Below are 18,387 nucleotides of genomic sequence, written 5' to 3'. Positions count from 1 at the left end.
GACAGCCACCCCATGTTATGGGTTATATGGTAAGGATCCCCATTGCCCTGCTGCTAGTTACGGATTCTATTGTAAGGAGTCCTGTAATCTCCACATTGGAACCAATTAAATGCCTGGTAGAGGAATAGGGTGATGGGCGGGTAGCACTCCAGCTCTGCATCAAAGTTTATAAAAGGTGTGGTCTGCTGCTTAATTCCATGCATGTGTCTGTTCTCATTTTGTCTCTTTGTGTCCTCATCAGTGAACTCAGTGGGAAAGAATCAAAGTGAAGAGATTTGAAGTCAACTCCCTCCCACCTCCAATTCATTTTGAGATGCTGGGTTTGGTCTCTTTCTAGTATAAACCCTTGTGAAATTACATTGCTCCCAGATTTTGGTAATGCTACACTTCGTAGGAATCAACACACTCAAATTGCACTTCTGTTTAACAAAGGAGTTCTAAGTTTGCTTTTATCTTTTGTATTAACATCCTTCCTTTACTTGCTATTGTTATGTGTGTTCTTCATGCTACTTATGTAATTCTACAGAGTGTATGTCAGACTGTGGAGGATACAGACTCAAAGCTCAATAGTGTTTTGATTTAGTGGGGATTCTATTTAATTTTAACACCACTATTGTTGTCTTTTTGCATGTATCAGCCTCTGGAGAAACCACTATGGAGTACACTATAAGTCGTAAGTCACGTCTACTTTACTTCATAACAGAGGGACTAATTCTGGGTGGTTCTGACTGCAGCAGTGTGGGAAACAGGTTCCCCATCATGGAAAAATGTTTGAGATATCAAAAAAAGTTCCTATCCTGGCTGACATGATGAAAAGTCAAAATGTCGAAAATGTTAGCAACAAAAAGTCCAAAATTGCTGTGTAGATGTTCGGGCTCAGGTTAGAGCCTGAGCTCTGACACCTTACCCCTATCCTGGAGCCCTGGCTCCAGCCCAAATCTGAGCTATAACACAATTTTACATCTCTGCAGTCTGACTCAGTTGATGAAGGCCAGCTGTGGGTGTTGAATTACAGTGTAGCCATAGACGTCCAACGCATCACATTAGCTACGGTCACTTAGAGTAAGAGGTGTGATTAAGGCAGGGCTAAAAGGTATTCCTTACATTGGCATTTTCTTGCTTTTTAAGCATTTATGTCGGCTACTTGTGGTCCTTAAGTACCACGATGTGTGTTTAATAAAGTTCTTATACAAAATATATATTCCCACCAAAAAAGTCCCCAAAACTTGGTAATTGTGGACATAGTTATTCTTATTTATTACCGCCCTTGCCCTCCTCTAATTATCTCTGCTTTTTTTTACATCCGCTTGTTGCTGCTTATCTTAAATTAGACTCTCAGCAAGTTGCGGCATTGTACTGTGTGTATGTATAGTGGCTAGCCCTATAGGGCCCTCATCCTGATCTGGGGGATTCTGTATGCTACAGTAATTCTAACACTACAACTAATCATTAGGTTTAAACTAGGGTTTGAGTTTGAGGCTGAAACAGGATTCAGATCTGAAATCCCGCCTCTCAATTAGAAGGACAGCAAATATAAGGCTTTGGCCAATCAGCATTCTAGAACTTCATAAAGGTTCATGAGTTCCTGTTTTCAAAAGCAGAAATTTTTAAAGAAATGAATAAAATCGAATGGTATTTTTATTCAATAAAACCTGCTACATTTACCTTTTTCTACCTATTCACATAGTTTCTCCAGGTATTACATCTCGGGTCAGATTTAGTTGTACTGATGGCTAATTTCAGTGCCAGTCTGGCTGTCTGTAGGAAGCATTGTACTGTAGGAAGCATTCACCCTTATAGAAGGGTTGTGGGTGGTACCACCATTGCCCAGTGGAGGACAGTTCCAAAAACTCCTCTGTTGAAGTGCCATTTGTCAAGATTGCCAAAGTGATGTGCTGAATCCAGAGCATTCTGTAGGCACTTCAGTCACTCCTGTGCCACATAGAGCACAACCATGTGTGGTGTTTACTGCTCTCCAAGATGATCCCCAAAGGCCTGGTTGTGTATATGTTTCCTCACAGATGGGCATGGTACTGCTGATATCTTTGCGCTTTTGTTCCAGTGGAATTTGTGCAAATCCTGAAAAGAATCAGATCACAGATCACTACAGATCATAGATCAAACCACTTTATCTTGCTTCCTTTTTTAATAAGTGAAATAATTTTGTGCCTGTCACACTGCAGCTGAAGCCCCCATTTTGCTAAAATCAATCAGGAATTATTATAGAAGGGAACAGTTTTGCTTGACTATTAATATTAACCTTTTTACATGAACAGCTCTACCAGAAAATACAACACGGGTAGAATGTATTACATATGGTAAATTGCATATCCTTGGCTTTTTAATAGAGGGATAAATCTTGAGCACCCCGGGCAGCTACTACCCACCATAAACACTGAAAAGGAGCAGGAAATGCTCAGGATTTGGCCGGCAGTATCTTTCTTCAATGCTTTGAAAAATGGTCAAGCCACTTCAAAACAAAAGGGAACTGACTCTCTTTTGTCTTTCAAACTGCAAATGGAACTCTGAGATACAAAAAAGTTCAGTTAATGTAAGAACAGGAATACAAATAGATTATGTCTCTGTACTTTTTTGGTTTGGGTGAGTGTCAAAGATGAAATACCAAAGTACCAAATGAGAAAGATGTTATTTATTTGCAGTATTTCCACCCCAAACAAACCAGGAAAAACTGGATTTTTTGTCCCAATGTTCAGAAATACATAGATCCAAATTGTAATCTGAGCAAATAGTTAAATGAAATTGGCTCATTGAATTCAACAGATGGTAGGGTGTTCGGGTCTGTGATTTTCTTTTGGGTTCACCTATGGAAAATAGATTCAGAATTTTAAAACAAAATTGAAATCAGCTTTGTTTTACATTCTCTCATTTTATGTTCTCCAATAGGAGATCAGTGTGGTGGCTTCCTCTCAAATCCATCTGGGTCACTTTCTAGCCCGTATTACCCTGGAAACGGTCTCATCACACAGTGTGTCTGGGAAATACAAATAGAATATAATCGCATAGTACTAGTCTTCTCTTATGTTAGGTAAGTATGAGGAATTACCAGCATCCTAGCCTTCTGAGAACACTTATTTTATTCATGTATCTAGGATCTTGGCATTGCTGGAAATTTCTAGGACAGCAACTGCCTTCAGTCCATTTTTATTGCACTCAGAGGAGATGGTATGGGCTGGTAGGCTTGTGTGGGGTGCTGTGCTGCAGGTGGTGAAGAGAGAAATATTCTCACACTCCTAGAGGCAGAAAGTTTTTTGGGCTGGAAAAGCTTAATCCCATGCTAAAAAGTCCTTTCACAATGACATGGGCAGTGATGGATAGCAACATTAGAGTGCTGCCCTCTGCCCCTTCTTTGGACTTGGTCTCTTACTATAGTCATCCTTGAGGAGCCTGGAGTCCGTTGGCAGGCTGTGTGTAGAGCTGGGTGAGCTATTTTGGAAAACTAGCTTATTGGCTGAGAAATGCAATTTAATTTATTTTTACCTGAAACTATTTGTGAATTTGACACACATTCAAGAAATATGTTCAGGGGAAAAAAAACCTTTTTGGGCCTAGGTTCACAAGTGGATTTAGGTGCCTTTCACAAAACAGTTGGAGGTGGTGGTGGCCCCAAGGTAACTTTTACCCCAGTAATTAGGGCACTCACCTGGGAGACCCAGGTTCAGTTCCCTCCTCTGCCTGATGTGCCGCAGGAATTTGAACTTAGGTCTTCCACCTTCAAGAAGAGTTTTCTAACCATGTAGCTAACCTTTGAATAAAAAAGGGGCGGGGGGCATCACCTGTTCCTCTTTTCTGAATGTATCCCTTCATTTCCTCTGCTTGTATTTTAAAAGAAAGTTTAAAATGCTCAGAAACTAAACATTTTGTTTGCCCTGAAACAAACTTTTTGTTGACTTTTCTGATTTGCTGCAATTATTCAGAATTTATGGTTTCAGTTAGAGTTGAACCAATTTTTTCCCGATATTTCTGTTTGGCCAGAACTGTCACAAACTTAAACATTAGTTATTCATCCAGCTCTAGTTGTGTGGTCAAATATCGAACGGTGAGTGAGACTCTTCATGCATTCAAAGGCTCCCAAAGGTCCTCAGTTACTGAACATTGGATTCAGTGGAGAACAAAGAAGAATTAGAGTCCGAATGCAATGTGTAGTAGTTGGAGCAGATAGGCTGCTTCTCCTCCTCCTCAAAGAGGACAGGAAGAGCGGTAGATCCATTGAAGGGCAGAGAGGCTCCCGTGCCTACATTTTAGCAAATAAGTCACTTTTCATGAGGCTGCCTTTTGTGGGATAGAGGTGGAAGAATTAATTTCTAGATCAAATAAATCTCTTTGTATGGTGGTATGTGAGAGATTGGGGACAGAATTCCTAGATTTTTGGAATACAAGGATCTGTCCAATCCCTCACCTGGCATCATTGAAAGGACTAATGAATGACACAGAGATATAAAATAATGTGACTATATTACCCAGTTTATAAAACATATGTTGTTAACTTACATCCACAGTTTGAACTGCTTTCAGGAATTTATTGAAATCTATGATGGACCCATGTATGCATCACCCTTACTTGGGAAAATCTGTAATGGGTCAAATCTGAGCTATGTATCATCTTCAAACACACTGACAGTTCTATTACACAGAGACTCCTATAACTCAGGATATGGGTTTTCTGCTTATTATTACTCTATGTTCCCAGGTAAGACTAAGATTTACATGTTTACTATTAATCTATTAATTTGAATATACCCAAAGTCCAGATTTTTACATATTTTTGGATGTCTGTGATTAAAGCTTGATTATTTTTATTTAATAACCATTATCTTTGATCTGCATTTTATTGGTGGTTAACATTTTGTGTTAATTTGAGACCACAGTCCTTGGATTTGTCTAATGAAAAGGATACATTTTGGTAAAAATCCTTGTTAAGACAACTGCTATTGGTCATCCGCCAAGTGTTTCTCAGGAGCTAGGATTGGCTGGAAACAACCCATAGAAAAATGAGCCAGGGAAAGAATCCTCTCCCCATCCTGACACTATTGCATCACTTCGCTTTGCTACTAGGCAAGTCTGTTAAGATTAAGGACACTTAGAAAACCTTGGATAGAATTAAATTGCAATATATGCATTTTATATTAATTGTTTGTATTTTATACTCACATCCTTTTTTAAAAAGGCTAAACAAATCTATCCTGGTGAATTTGATAGAAAAATATTGAATTCAACAGCAGGAATATAAGAGGGTGAGAAAAACCTATAGGAAGAATTGCATTCTCTACTAAATTCTGTATGTTTTCAGAATCATTTCTGAAGACCCAGTTACATTTCTATAGATAAATAAGGGGTGTTCATGCCTATCAAAGGCTGTGGTGACTTATATGTAGGCCCAAAGTTGAGGAGTAAATCCACTAAACAGGGACACCATTACTTTCCTATTCAATTCTAGCTCCACTTTCTAGCTGTGTCAGAACCTATCTTCCTCCAGTGTGATCTTGTTAGTTTGATTTCCATAAAGTTAGGACTGCTGTCCATTTTTCTCAGAAAGGATTGATTTTTTTCCTCACTGGCTTGACTTCAAAGCCGTACTTGTTTGTATAATGCTGTAGTGCAGAAATTTCATAAAATGTTCTTAAGGACTGTATAGATTATTGCTAATGCTGAAGTTTGTATCAAATTTTACTGTTTACGTTTTACATTTAAGAGTCTTCTACAGCTGCACTGATGACACCAGGTGAAACATTTTTCCTTTCACAATGTAAAAACTATGTATTATTGTAACTATGTAATGCTGTTGGTACTTCTGGGATTTCATGGTTATATCTTTGTTCAGACTCTTTTTCTTTTTTAAATTTAGGGCAGCATTTAATTTTTCCCAAGGGATTTATCTCCTCCCTATCATTATTTCCCTTTGAATTTGTGTGCATAAAAAGGAGGCTATAGCCCTGTAAATCCATACCATATTTCCTTTCCCCTATGAGCGCAAGAGAGAATCTTAAATCAATTAATTGTTTCGAACTTCCTGCCATTTCTCTTGGATCATCAAGCACTGTCTCTATAGAGGAAATGATTGTCCACCCACCCTTTCACTTGGCCTCAGGAGCAGTCTTGGGAACAAAGATGAAATTTTTGGATGAGAAAGAGGTGGAGAGGAAATGCTATGTTATTGTACTTCCATGGACCTCGCATTCTGAGAGTGAGATTCCTTTATACGTGATTGGAATCTGGCTTGGAACCACATCTGTATTTGGTTTGTAATCATAGTAAGACCCGCAAGGGTTGTCTTCCGAAAACATGGTTGTTTATGATTTGTTTTGGTAAGATTTTGTTTCATTTTTGAAATCACAGATGGAAATTCTCACATTTTCACTCAGACTCAAGGAAAGAGCCTATATTACACCAAAATATTAGTGTGTATTAACTAAAGAGAGAGGCAAAGGAAGGGGTGGGGGGTGTTTTGTATCTGGATTCCAATTAGCTTTGGTTTGGTGATCGTACTCATGAACTATGCTAAGAGAGTAGTTTACAATTTTATTTAACAAAGATGGTTGCTAATTTTGCTTCTTTTTGTTTTGTAGATGCAGCTTTTCCAAGTACTTCACCAACCACTATAAATTGTAAGTCAGGTGTTATACTGGTTTTACTGTTTTTTTCCTGAAGTCTGTGTTAAGCATCCAAACTTTAACTGTGTCTCAGAATCTTTTGAGCAGCCACAGGTTGTATACCGCATCACTCCAACACACTTAGCTCTGCTAGGGAGACTCCTAGATGAGCTCTTCCTTTTCTTTACATGATTACTCTACTTGCATGTTTACATCTACTGTGGCATTCCAATCCCTCTGTATTAGGCTCCAGGTTGCCTACACTGTGTTAATTATCACAAGCTCTGGAGACTGATGTGCCTCAGACTGAGCTGTGAGCCCAAGCGCATTAAATGCAAAATGGAATCATCTGGGGCCCAGCTGAGAGACAAAGGGACTCTACAAGAGGTGTATAAAGGTGTAAGGGAAACCAGTAGAGGAAATGACAGCAGTGTAGAGTGGATTTCTGTATGTGAAGGTTTAAGGAGGGAGCTAGAGGTCCGTGAGGAAGGAGCCATGAACACATTTGGTGTCATCTTAGTAAAGAGAAGCACAGCCTGATTAGGTAGATTCTCTTAAACCAAACTTTCCTGAACCTTCTTGTGCATTTACCTCTTATTGACCTTGTGTATATACCTTTTTGCAGTATAAGCATGCAACCCTTAGTTGAAATGTGCTCTGAGAGATTTAAATTATTGATGGGCAAACTTGCTTGTACAAAGTGCATTTTCATTTATGTGGAGGTGCTGTGCATAATCAGATTTATTTTATGTATTCCTGTGATCATGCAGAAACTGATGTTGAGGAGTGCAGAATTAATGTATGGTCTAGAACCTTAACCCTCATTTGGGGGATGTGGTGCATCTTGCACCGGGCCAAGCTGCAAGCAAACTGCCCTGAAGGGGACAGTTAGGGATTTCCCTGGCCCAGTAACACCTGGCTAGCACAAAACCACCATAATGCTCTACTCCACTCACTCATGGCTCTGGTGTAGAGGGTGTGATGGGAGAGACTAGAAGAGGCAAGGCCAGAGTGCACTGTGCTCTGGCAATCCTCACCCACATAATGGCTCCTAGGGGTTAGTACAAGCCGGTGGAAATTTAAGCGGCCCTTAGGCTTCTGCAACGTGTGCCAAGGCATGTATGGCTACCTCTTCTCTTCCCCCGGCAGCTGCATTGAGGCATCTTCTGGATAAACAGATTAAATATCTTCACCAGACATAAAACCAAAAGGAATTCTAAAATATACTGTTTTTTGTTCCTCTTAGCAATAAATGGCTCATGTGGTGGCTACCTTTCCACAGCTTCTGGATCATTCTCCAGTCCATTCTTCCCTGGAAACTATCCAGTGAATGTACAATGTGTCTGGAGAATAGAAGTCAAGAACAATTATTATATCAAACTCATCTTTAAGCATCTTGAGTAAGTAAAATAGTAGGTATTGAACTGCAGTTTAACCTTCGGAGGATTTGATATAAAGTGATGACTTCCACTTTCCATATTTGTTTGGCCTTTTTTTTTTTTTAAGATTTTGTTCTTGCATAGAAGAGCCTCATAATCTTACTGACCTCTTTAAACTATTTGATTTTGAGTTTTGAAAGATGTTCCATTGCTTATGTTTCTTATGAATTTTATTTTATTTCATTATTAAAGTCTCCGATCAACCAAATACAGTAGAAGGTCTGATCTGGCAAGCTAGTAGCTGACCAATTTACTACCACGCAAGAGTCTCATTTGGTCCTTTTGCTTCTTCGATAGCTGGCACTGGAAATGCTCCTGAGGCAGCCTACCTCTCTCTGGATCCTATCAAGCAAAGCATTTAAGCACATCGTATTCTATGGGACTACTCTGGTGCTTAAAATTAAACACATGCTTAAGTACCTTGACAGTTCTGGGCCTCTGTAGGCAAGCCATATGTCTCATTTCTGGAGCAGCACTGAACTGGAACTGTTAGCCAACTTTCCTTGACTGGAAGAACCTTTGTTTGGCATGAACACTTTATGGTGAAGGGAGTCAGGCTAAAGCAAGTGGGGAGATCTTTAGAGTCATCAAAGGGTTGGAATAGCTCAAAAGGCAGGGGGAAACATAGTTTTGTTTTTCTTTAAAAACAGAACAAGAAAAATCTGTTTTAATGTTAGCCAAGCACAGATTCAATGTTTTTACTATCTTTAACTCAGCTCATATGCTGTGTTCATTGTACAGTCCTACAAGTTGTACGGGTATTTTTTGGAAGAATAAATAAATGTTAGCTACTGTAGCATTGATGTGACATGGTTTTGTGGTTGAATCCAAACTTGATCTATGTGAGAGAAAGAGTTTTCGTTCAGAAAACGCCAGCCATATAAAACAAGGCAATAGTTTGTGAATAAGCTTGATTGTCTACTGCTTGATATTTATAGTCCCTGTTCTGTAAGTGAGTCTTCAGACTCTGTAGCTGTCAGTCCAACACCTTCCACAAACAATGCAATCGCATTTAAAAATGCATTTTTAAAAGGAAAAAGAATATATACACACACCTTTGACTTATGTCAAATGTTCCTCTCCAGATCTCACTGTTTGTCTCCATTGCATATCACTCTGTGCAGAACCTGTGTGGAATATGCAACAGAGATCTAAATGGCAGTTCTGAGAGGAGAATTTTTCCATAGATTTGCATTAGTTCACCAAATCATTTGCTAGCCCAATAGTGTTCACGCTATTATATTAGTTTAGTGCTAGGTTCCCTCTGAAGTCAATGGGAGTCAGTTTGTTCCAACCGCATTTCATTCGTTTTGAAAACTGTTATTTTCTAACTCTGATATTACTTTAGAGTAACACATAACTTTATCTCCACAGACTAGAAGTTTCATATAATTGTGCTTATGACTTTGTTGAAGTCTATGATGGTCCTCTGAATACATCTTCTCTACTTGGGAGGATTTGTGATGGTTCAAATTACACATTTACATCATCTTCAAATACAATGACTGTTCTGTTTTCAAGTGACTTTAGTTATACAAGAAGTGGATTCAGTGCTTACTATGATTCGTTTCCAGAAAAGAACAATGATACAGGTAAGCTTGCCTTAAATGTAGCAATGTGCCCATTAGTAAGGTAACAATAAGGGCCTAATCAAGCCAGGGAAGTCAATGGAAAGACTCCCATTCATTTAGTGGACATTAGATCAGGCTAAATTTGATATCTTGCAGTGTTGTAGCTATGTTGGTTCCAGGATATTAGAGAGACAAGGTGGGTAAAGTAATATCTTTTATTGGACCAATTTCTGCTGGTGAAAGACAAGGTTTGCAGCTTACCCAAAGGTTTTAAGTCAGGAACCAGTCAATTTTTAATTATAGTAATGTTTGGATACATGTATAAAATTAATATTAACCCTTCCTTCTGTCTCATCATTTAGCACTGTCATGTTCTGGACAGTATATGCGTGCAGTCATTAACAGAACCTATCTGCAGTCATTGGGCTACAATGCTTGGGATGTTTATCTGAACGACTCGTCCTGTGGGCCACAACAGATCACGGAAAACTATGTTATATTCAACATACCTTTTACTGGATGTGGTACAATAAGACAGGTGAGAAATTTACTTTTTATTCATGTGTCACTTTTGCATGTGAACACACCTTTAGTTGAACAAAGCAATTTAAATTATTTTTGGGAAAAAATGATCAGTCAAACCATTTGCTTTAAAAGATACAGAAATGTTTGTTTAAAAGTGCCCATCCTATGTTCGAAGTGATTAGTTTGTTTGTTGTGCATGAGTTTGTCTAACCACCTTATTGACAATTAGGAGCCCTGACTTTAAAAAAGAAAATCCTGAGGGGAAAATACAATAAACACAGAACCCTGTCACTTCATATTTAACAGGATGACTCAAGGTGTTGGTAGTACGAATGGCTGAAGAGCCTTTGACCTCTTGGTCACATTTGTGAATGTTGCCCAGGTCAGTGGTATCTGGAAAAACTCCATGTGGTAGGTCACATGAGGTGTGCCCTCAGCTACCCAGTGCATTGCCCGGTCCTTTTGCATGGTCTCGTATTCATGCTATACATACAATGTGTATCTTTAGATTCACCCCACTGCAGAACACAGTATAAGCATGTGTCAGGAAAAGTCTTCCATCCAACTTTCTCTACCTCACCAGCTCACTCTCTGAGCTCCCCACTTCCTGTTCCTGCCAATTATGTATCATCCCTTACTGAGCTAATTACCCAAATAGCCCAATCATTGCGCCTAAGTGTCAATCTCCACCATAATATGTAAATTGCCTCCAATTAAGCCTATAATTCTTCTTTGTTAGGCAATTCGCTACAAGACCATCATGCTACAGCTAGGGCTATGTCTATACTACGCACCTTTTAGCGACACATCTGTGCCGCTACAGCCATGTCACTAAAAGGTGCTCAGTGTAGCTGCTCTTTATCGGCAGGAAAGAGAGCTCTCCTGCCAACAAAATAAATCCACCCCCAACAAGAGGCAGTAACATTGTCGGCAGGAGAGCTCTCCTGCCGACAAAGCACTGTCCACACTGACCCTTTTTGTCGGTAAAACTTTTGTCATTCGGGAGGGTGGGGGTGGATTCTCATATCCCCGAATGACAAAAGTTTTACCAAAGAAAGTGCAGTGTAGACAAAGCCTAGCACTCTGTCACAGGTAGACGGTGGACAAAATCCCCTTGAATTTTAGGGGAGAGGGTAATATTTGAATCCCTAAACCCTACCTCTTTCTTTTACAAGTCCTGGGGAAGATGTACAACCAGAAGGGACTGATTCTTTGGTTCTGTTTCAGATGTGGCCAAAATCTGTCAAGAGCAGCCAAAAGGGAAGAAATCTACCTCTTATCCCTGAAAGCGGCCCTTCTGTGCCAGGGTTGAGACTCACTGTAGAGATTGGGGGAAATCAGCTATCATTCTGTGGATAAACAGAGTAGCTTAAACTCAAGGACTTTCAGTTGGTATCTTTCACGAGCAAGAAATTCATTCTAAAATCAAAAAATGTAAAGAACACTTTGATTAAATATGTACATCCTGGCCATGGACCACTAAGGTGTGCAAATGTAATTCATCATGTACATAGTTTACAAACTATTGCAGAAGGAGCATTAATTGAGCAGCAGGTGCTAATACAGAAATTGAGCAAAACGAATAGTACAATGTTTCTTTTCTTATGTCATTTTGATAAACACCTACATTAATTAACCATCGGAAGTGTACACTGAGTATCTAGAATACTATTATATAAAAACCGATAGTGGCCTGAACGAAATCCCTGTAATTTGGGTACTGAAGATAAATCCAAACTTTGTCAATAGGCCCTGTCTTTATAATGGACTGAACAAAACCCCTATATCTGAGCTACCATAGACTTTGGGATGTCTGAAATCCTGATCCAGAACTGACTTTCACAGCATGAACTGATCTCTAATAAAATAAATAGATAAAAAAACAAAGTCCAATGAATTTATAAAAGTGCCTTCAGAGAACAGGTTTTATGCTAGCTCTAGGAGCCCTGCTACATCTTGTCTTAAAAGTGAATTTATGGCTGTTGCTCTTCAGTTTAGTGACAAACTAGATGTGTTCCAGAGCACTTGTATAGCCTTGAAAGGCAGTCACTTGTTAAACCCTGCTGGTGAGGGTTAGGGTGATTACCAACAGCTTTATGCCAAACCACAAAATACATATTAATCAAAAATGTGCAAACTCCCCATTCTCCTGGAATATAGGAGGAATTGGGCAAGAGAGAAGCAGTGCTGTTTTGACAAGAGATTCCAATCAGTGGACTAAGGTGTGCATTTTACTAGGGACTAATTTTTGCAGTGGGCTGTTTATGTCAGAACTAAATTAAAGGTGCAACATCAATTTGAAAATCCTGTTGGAAAATTTTATACCTAATACGTTACAAGTGATACCTGAGATCATGCAAACGGGGTGGGGGGGAATACATCTATTTTTTCAGCTTGTTTGCTTTCTGCATTGGGCAGAATTTTGTGAATAATCAATGTTCCGTGACATAGTTGATCAGTTTCACCTTTTCTGAAAAGACCATAAACATCAACAGAAAAGCAGAAAAACTCTTCTAATATTTTTAAGTAGTTAGAACCAAACGCAAAAACCAACCCCCTCGCCGCTGCCCCAACATACTATTTAAAAAGTGTTCTTTGGAAAATTAGATATTTTTTTAAAAATTAGCTAGTTTTTTAAAGTCTCAAGTTGACAGTGTCTTTTTACATAATCAACTATTCCAACTGCAATATTTTGATAAAATACATTCGTGAACCACATTTTATTCTCTCATATTTTCACAGGTGAAAAATAACACTATCACGTATTCCAATGTAATCAGAACATCTCCTTCTGATTATATTATCACAAGGAAAAACAACTTTCAGTTTCACGTTACCTGCAAAATGAACCAGGACACAATGGTAGAAATAATGTATGTTGCCAAAGGTGATATTGACATAAGTGAAACCCAGCATGGCAGATATGACGTGAATATTTCATTTTATGAATCATCAAATTTCTCAAATCCAGTTTACAATTCCCCATACTATGTTGACCTAAACCAGGATTTATTCCTTCAAGCCACTCTCTACAGTTCCGATTCAAACCTGGTGATGTTTACAGACACGTGCATGGCATCTCCATATTCTGATGACTTCACAAACCTGACTTATGTTTTAATCAGGAATGGGTAAGGACTTTTAGTTATAAAGAAGTTATACCTAAAGTTATACATGTATCTTTCTTTCTGCTTTTATTGCTTGCATTGCAGCAGTAAAGCAGACACATTTACTCTGATTCCTCAGTGTTTGTTAGTAGAGCAATTCTGATTTATTTTGTTTTTGTTTTTTCATTACAGATGTATAAGAGATTCCACCTACAGCTCATACTATTCACCAGTGGGATACATTGTTCGTTTCAAATTCAATGCCTTCAAGTTTCTCAACAGACATGCTGCCATTTACTTGCAGTGCAAGATAGTTGTATGCAGTTCATATGATTATTATTCTCGGTGCTATCAGGGATGTTTAGCAAGGCGCAAAAGGGATACAAGTCCTTACCAGGAAAAAATAGATGTTGTTGTGGGTCCAGTCCAGCGTAAAAAAGAAACTAATGAGGACAGAAAATCTGGTAATTTATTTTATGGCCTTTTCTCTTGCTGTATCTAAGTATAATTTTACATAAATGTGATACTTAAAGGATATTGTATGTCATATTCGTTGCCTGCTTTTGGGGGAGGGATAGCTCAGTGGTTTAAGCATTGGCCTGCTAAATCCAGGGATTGTGAGTTCAATCCCTGAGGGGGCCATTTAGGGATCGGGGGCAAAAATTGGGCATTTGCTTAGAGCAGGGGGTTGGACTAGATGACCTCCTGAGGTCCCTTCCAACCCTGATATTCTATGAAATCATGAATTCTAAACAGGAGTGTGCTAAGGGACAAACCTTTTTTCCTTGTGAATGCAATTTAATGGCAACAAGGAGTTAATTATAAAAGTATCCAGAAATTTGTCAAGCATCAGTTATTCCCACAAAAAAATCTCCACCCTATTGTCAATTTATGTCATAAAATGATTACACACTGATAACCTGCTTTCCTTTATAACGCCTTCTCTAAACAAATCTGTAATCTTTACTTTTCCCTTCTTCAAATCCCTCTTCAAGACCCACTTCTGCTTTGATGGTTAAAAAACCCCAGCCAACTAGTGTTTGCTGGCCTTGCTAATATTTATTGATAAATTTACATTCAAATTATTTAGAAACATCATCTTAGCTCACCTACTTAACTGCAGTTTGTATTGCTTTCACCCTGGTCTCTCACTCTCTCCTTTTCTTCTGTTTATTACTCGTTACATTTTGTTTCACATTAGATTATTAGCTTTTGGGTCAGAGGCCTTATCTTCCTAGTGTTTGCATAGTGCATAGCATAATGAGAACCCAGTCCTAAATGGAGCTGTAATGCAACTAATAATGGATATTATCATCATTATAAACGTTAATGGACTTGTTTACAGACATAATCATGATTACAGAAAATAATGGTGTACTGGTCTTTTACTGTAGGATAAGAGCGAATGCTTGATCAAAATATTGACTTACGGGGAAACAAATGTCTCAGAATTGGTAACAAGGCATTTCATTTCACTTTCACAGATGCTAGTTCAAATTTACTCTGAACTTCTAGCTCCTGAAAGCTGTTACCATTTGATTGCTGGTCAACGGGCTGTGTAAAATAAATTGGTGGCCACAGGTCTGGATAATTACATTACAAACACCATCAACAATTGGAACTTTTGTGATAGTCTCAGAGACCTCATGATGCTAATGCGCACAGACTTAGCTATCCTCCTACCCCTGCAGCTGGTTGATGGTCTTTCAGGTCATGGTTGAGACACACTGACAAAGCAGTGTGAGATATTGGCATTGCTGCTGTTCTGTGTTGCACCTGAGCAAAAGATGTTAAACTCCAGACTTCTCTATTAGTCATTTTTAACATAGGCTGCATTTGCTTGTGCTATTTTACTTTAACAGACATTAAACAATTTGCTCTTGCTTTCAAAATTAAATTTATCAGTATGGCACTTTTCGTCAGACTATTATGATTCTAAATGGCAATGAACTCTTTACCTTTAAATCTCAATGGTGTCCTTTATGCTCTATCGCTCTGGCAACGCCTATGTATTTATGTACTGGCAAAAGATTAAGTCAGATAAACTCTCTCTGTTATTTACAGACCCACACAAGAGAGAGTTTCTGGAAAAAGATGACATACACAGCCCATCTGTTGTTGCCATTTTGCTCTTGGCAGGAGTTGTTTTGGTTCTCACTGGGGCCCTTTTGAGACGTAAACTGAGAAGGAAAACTGAGTATCAGGTACTGTGAGAGAATACCACAAAGTATCACTTGAAGTGGCTCAGCCTCATTCTTTCATGAATGTATTCAATATCGAACATTTGCACAATGATTTAATAGGTAACATAATAAATTAAAAAAGGAAAGTACTTGGCTTTCAAAGGTCAACAATAAATGTACAGAACATACTCTAATATGCAAAGATGTGTTCCACTAAACCTGATTTGGATGCACTTTAAATGAAGAGTCTCAAATAGGGCTTGAGGAAAATAAATCTTTAGTTTTGTGTGTGCAGACAAAAGTGAACATGCACCAATTTTACCTGCAATATCTTGCCTTCGTACACACAAATGGACATTGATATGTTCAAAGTGGGTAACTGTGCAGGCAGTAGATGGGTACACGATTATTTGATTCTTGTAGAATTTGGTGATTTCCTACCACGTTTACTGCATTGTATTTTGGCTACAGTCATCAGTCGGGATATGTTTGGGAAGGTTTTGACTAGGTCGGTTGGAGACAAAAGACAGCTGTGAAACTCCGATCTGGACATTGGGGGTACTGAGTTCTGTGGATTCAGGTTGGGGCCACCTTTGCATTTAACTAGCACAAATAAGTGTATTTCTCTGGAAGTAACATGAAAATTCCTGCTCTTGTTAATTTAGTAAATAGTTAATTATTAAAGTGATGCATCTTGAAATCCAACACTTGTTTAGCATAGGGAGTATATTAAGTTTTTATTATACCTAATTAAATTTATTATACCAAAATAATCAATCAGTATAAACAGTTTAAAATATAATAAATGTACTTAGGAAGTAATTACAAATGAAAGTTGATATGAGTGTATTTTGTTTCTGATTAAGATGCAAAACCGACATCAAATAAAATGCTAAAACTCTGTCAATGAACTGCATATTTATTTTTTACCCTAGATAGGGAAAGCATGGCATTAGATATGATTGCATCTGATTTCTTTTTAGGCTAAATCTGCACTCCACACCTAAGCCATCCACACACAAATCAGTCTGACTCAGGTCCGTGAGCAATCAAGCCCTGGATCCTAGGACCCTGCTAGGGGGATGGGAGAGGGCCTGAGTCCCATTTTGACTCTGGTCCAAGCCCTGTCATTTTGCAGAGTGGACTCATGTCAAAAGGTCTGCGTAGTCCAGTATGGATGCATTGGCACTGCTGTGAGACCTGAGTCCATCAATTATAAACCTAGGTTTATGTTGCAGTATGGATGCTCAAGCTCTGGCTTAGACATGTGTAGACATGTATGTACATTTTATTACTGTGAATTTATAGCTACTTTTCTACCACTAATCCCCATCTAGGTGCAATAATCTAGAATCTAATAAATGTCAAAAAAAAAAAAAAAAAAGGTAAAACATTCAAGTTATAGATCTGCTTTGAGTAGAGGAAAACCACTCCCACAAGGACATCCAGCCATGGTCTGACATTTTTATTGCTCATGTGTCTAATTTAGGCCCTGATTTCTATAGGGTTACTCTTGTATGTAAACATTTGCAAAAAGAGCCTAAATTGTAGAGTCCTCTGATCTGGGGCCTTGTAAGCTTATATGCCTGTAAAGCACAATCCGCAATAACAAATGACTAATTCCTGCAGCCTTTACTTGAAGGCTCTTCAGATCAGTTTTTCATGCAGAATATGCCCCAACAGTTTAAATAAAGACTTAATTGATGCTTATTATGAAAAATCCTACTCTCCAACTTCCCACAGTATGAACTTTCAGATGGGCCGAATATAGTGGGTAGGCAGCATGAGCACCCCTAGGGACAAAACATCTTGAATTCCAGTTACTGTATAAGGTAGGCAACCTCTCCAATTTAAGAAAGAAAGAACTGTGACATAGCAAAGAAAGCACTTCAGGATATCTGCTCATTGTGATTAAAATCCATGTTAAAGTCTACTCTAGATTTGACACAAGTGAAGCAAGTTCAGAAATCTAACTTCTGATACATGTGCCAATCTCCTGCGGATGTTAATTTGAGCTATGTGTGCACACTGAAGAAAGAATGCCCCCCTAAGCGTAGGCGGATCAGGAAATTACATGGTACAATACACATGTTAAGATAACTAAAAAAATGAAGTTACTGTACAACATACCTTTTGTCAAGAAGGTTTCTCACCGTAAAAAATAATAATAGGTCTACTGAAACAGTTCCTCCTTACTGATTTCTTGCAGGCAATGAAAGATCAAATTCCATAGCACACCCCTAAGTAATTATAAACCTGTAAACTCTGCAAAGCATTTACTAAGGTTGACTAGACAGCCAGTCAAATTGAGTACCAAGCTGATCTTGGTACTAATTTCGGATCTGATCCTTCAGTCCTTAACGTCATTGGAAGTTTTGCTGGTTAGGATAGCAAGAGCAAGCCCTTCAATTATTAAACTCTTTCATACAATGAAACTAGTTTGTCATACTGGTGCTATGTTTACAATCCAAGAAATAGATTCTCTGAGTTTTAGATATCTTTCCTTCTGTTTCTGTTTATTCGTATGTTGTGAACAGTAGAAATAACTTGCATATGGGTTTGAGTTTAAATATCAACATTCACATGGACTGAATTGACAATATTGTGTCAAGCTACAGGAACTATTAATTTTAAGTTTTAGATTCTGGTGAGAGGGAATAATTATAACATCCCGGAGACATTGTTCATTTTTTAGAGTTTTTATTTATATTTTTGATAGCTTAATTCCTGTCTTGTATAAGGGCTTCACTAATGTATTCTGGAGATTGACTATATATAGTAGAGGCGGAGGTAATTACATACAACCCCACTGGCTTCATTCAATGTGTGGTTATGGCCTAGTGCTTTCAGGTATGGTAGTGTTTACACTAGGCTACTGTACTCATTTTACATTTATTCTTGGGTCTAAGAATTTTTTCATCAGCTAGTTATAAACTAGGTTAACATTAAAAAAT

The 18,387-nt window shown here is 38.4% G+C and overlaps 2 protein-coding genes and 1 long non-coding RNA gene across 3 annotated transcripts in view; 2 read left to right on the top strand and 1 right to left on the bottom strand.

Moving 5' to 3' along the window:
* DMBT1 (deleted in malignant brain tumors 1) overlaps positions 1-18,387 on the top strand; it is a 223,784-nt gene that overhangs the window by 141,503 nt on the left and 63,894 nt on the right. The window lies entirely within an intron of this gene.
* Positions 1,621-17,638, bottom strand: LOC142072830 (uncharacterized). Its single transcript, XR_012669419.1, has 2 exons — positions 17,564-17,638; positions 1,621-2,079 (listed from the first exon to the last, which is right to left on the bottom strand). It is a non-coding gene; the product is annotated as an uncharacterized LOC142072830 (long non-coding RNA).
* Positions 2,615-15,463, top strand: LOC125640394 (scavenger receptor cysteine-rich domain-containing protein DMBT1-like). The gene is made up of 9 exons (XM_075130140.1): positions 2,615-2,627; positions 2,905-3,046; positions 4,518-4,708; positions 7,855-8,008; positions 9,422-9,639; positions 9,981-10,156; positions 12,886-13,274; positions 13,443-13,714; positions 15,315-15,463. The coding sequence occupies exons 1-9, from the start codon at positions 2,615-2,617 to the stop codon at positions 15,461-15,463; spliced, it is 1,704 nt and encodes a 567-aa protein (XP_074986241.1).

The sequence above is a fragment of the Caretta caretta genome, chromosome 7 (assembly GCF_965140235.1).
Source record: "Caretta caretta isolate rCarCar2 chromosome 7, rCarCar1.hap1, whole genome shotgun sequence".
Classification (NCBI taxonomy): Eukaryota; Metazoa; Chordata; order Testudines; family Cheloniidae; genus Caretta; species Caretta caretta.
This window is presented reverse-complemented; position numbering and strand designations above follow the sequence as displayed.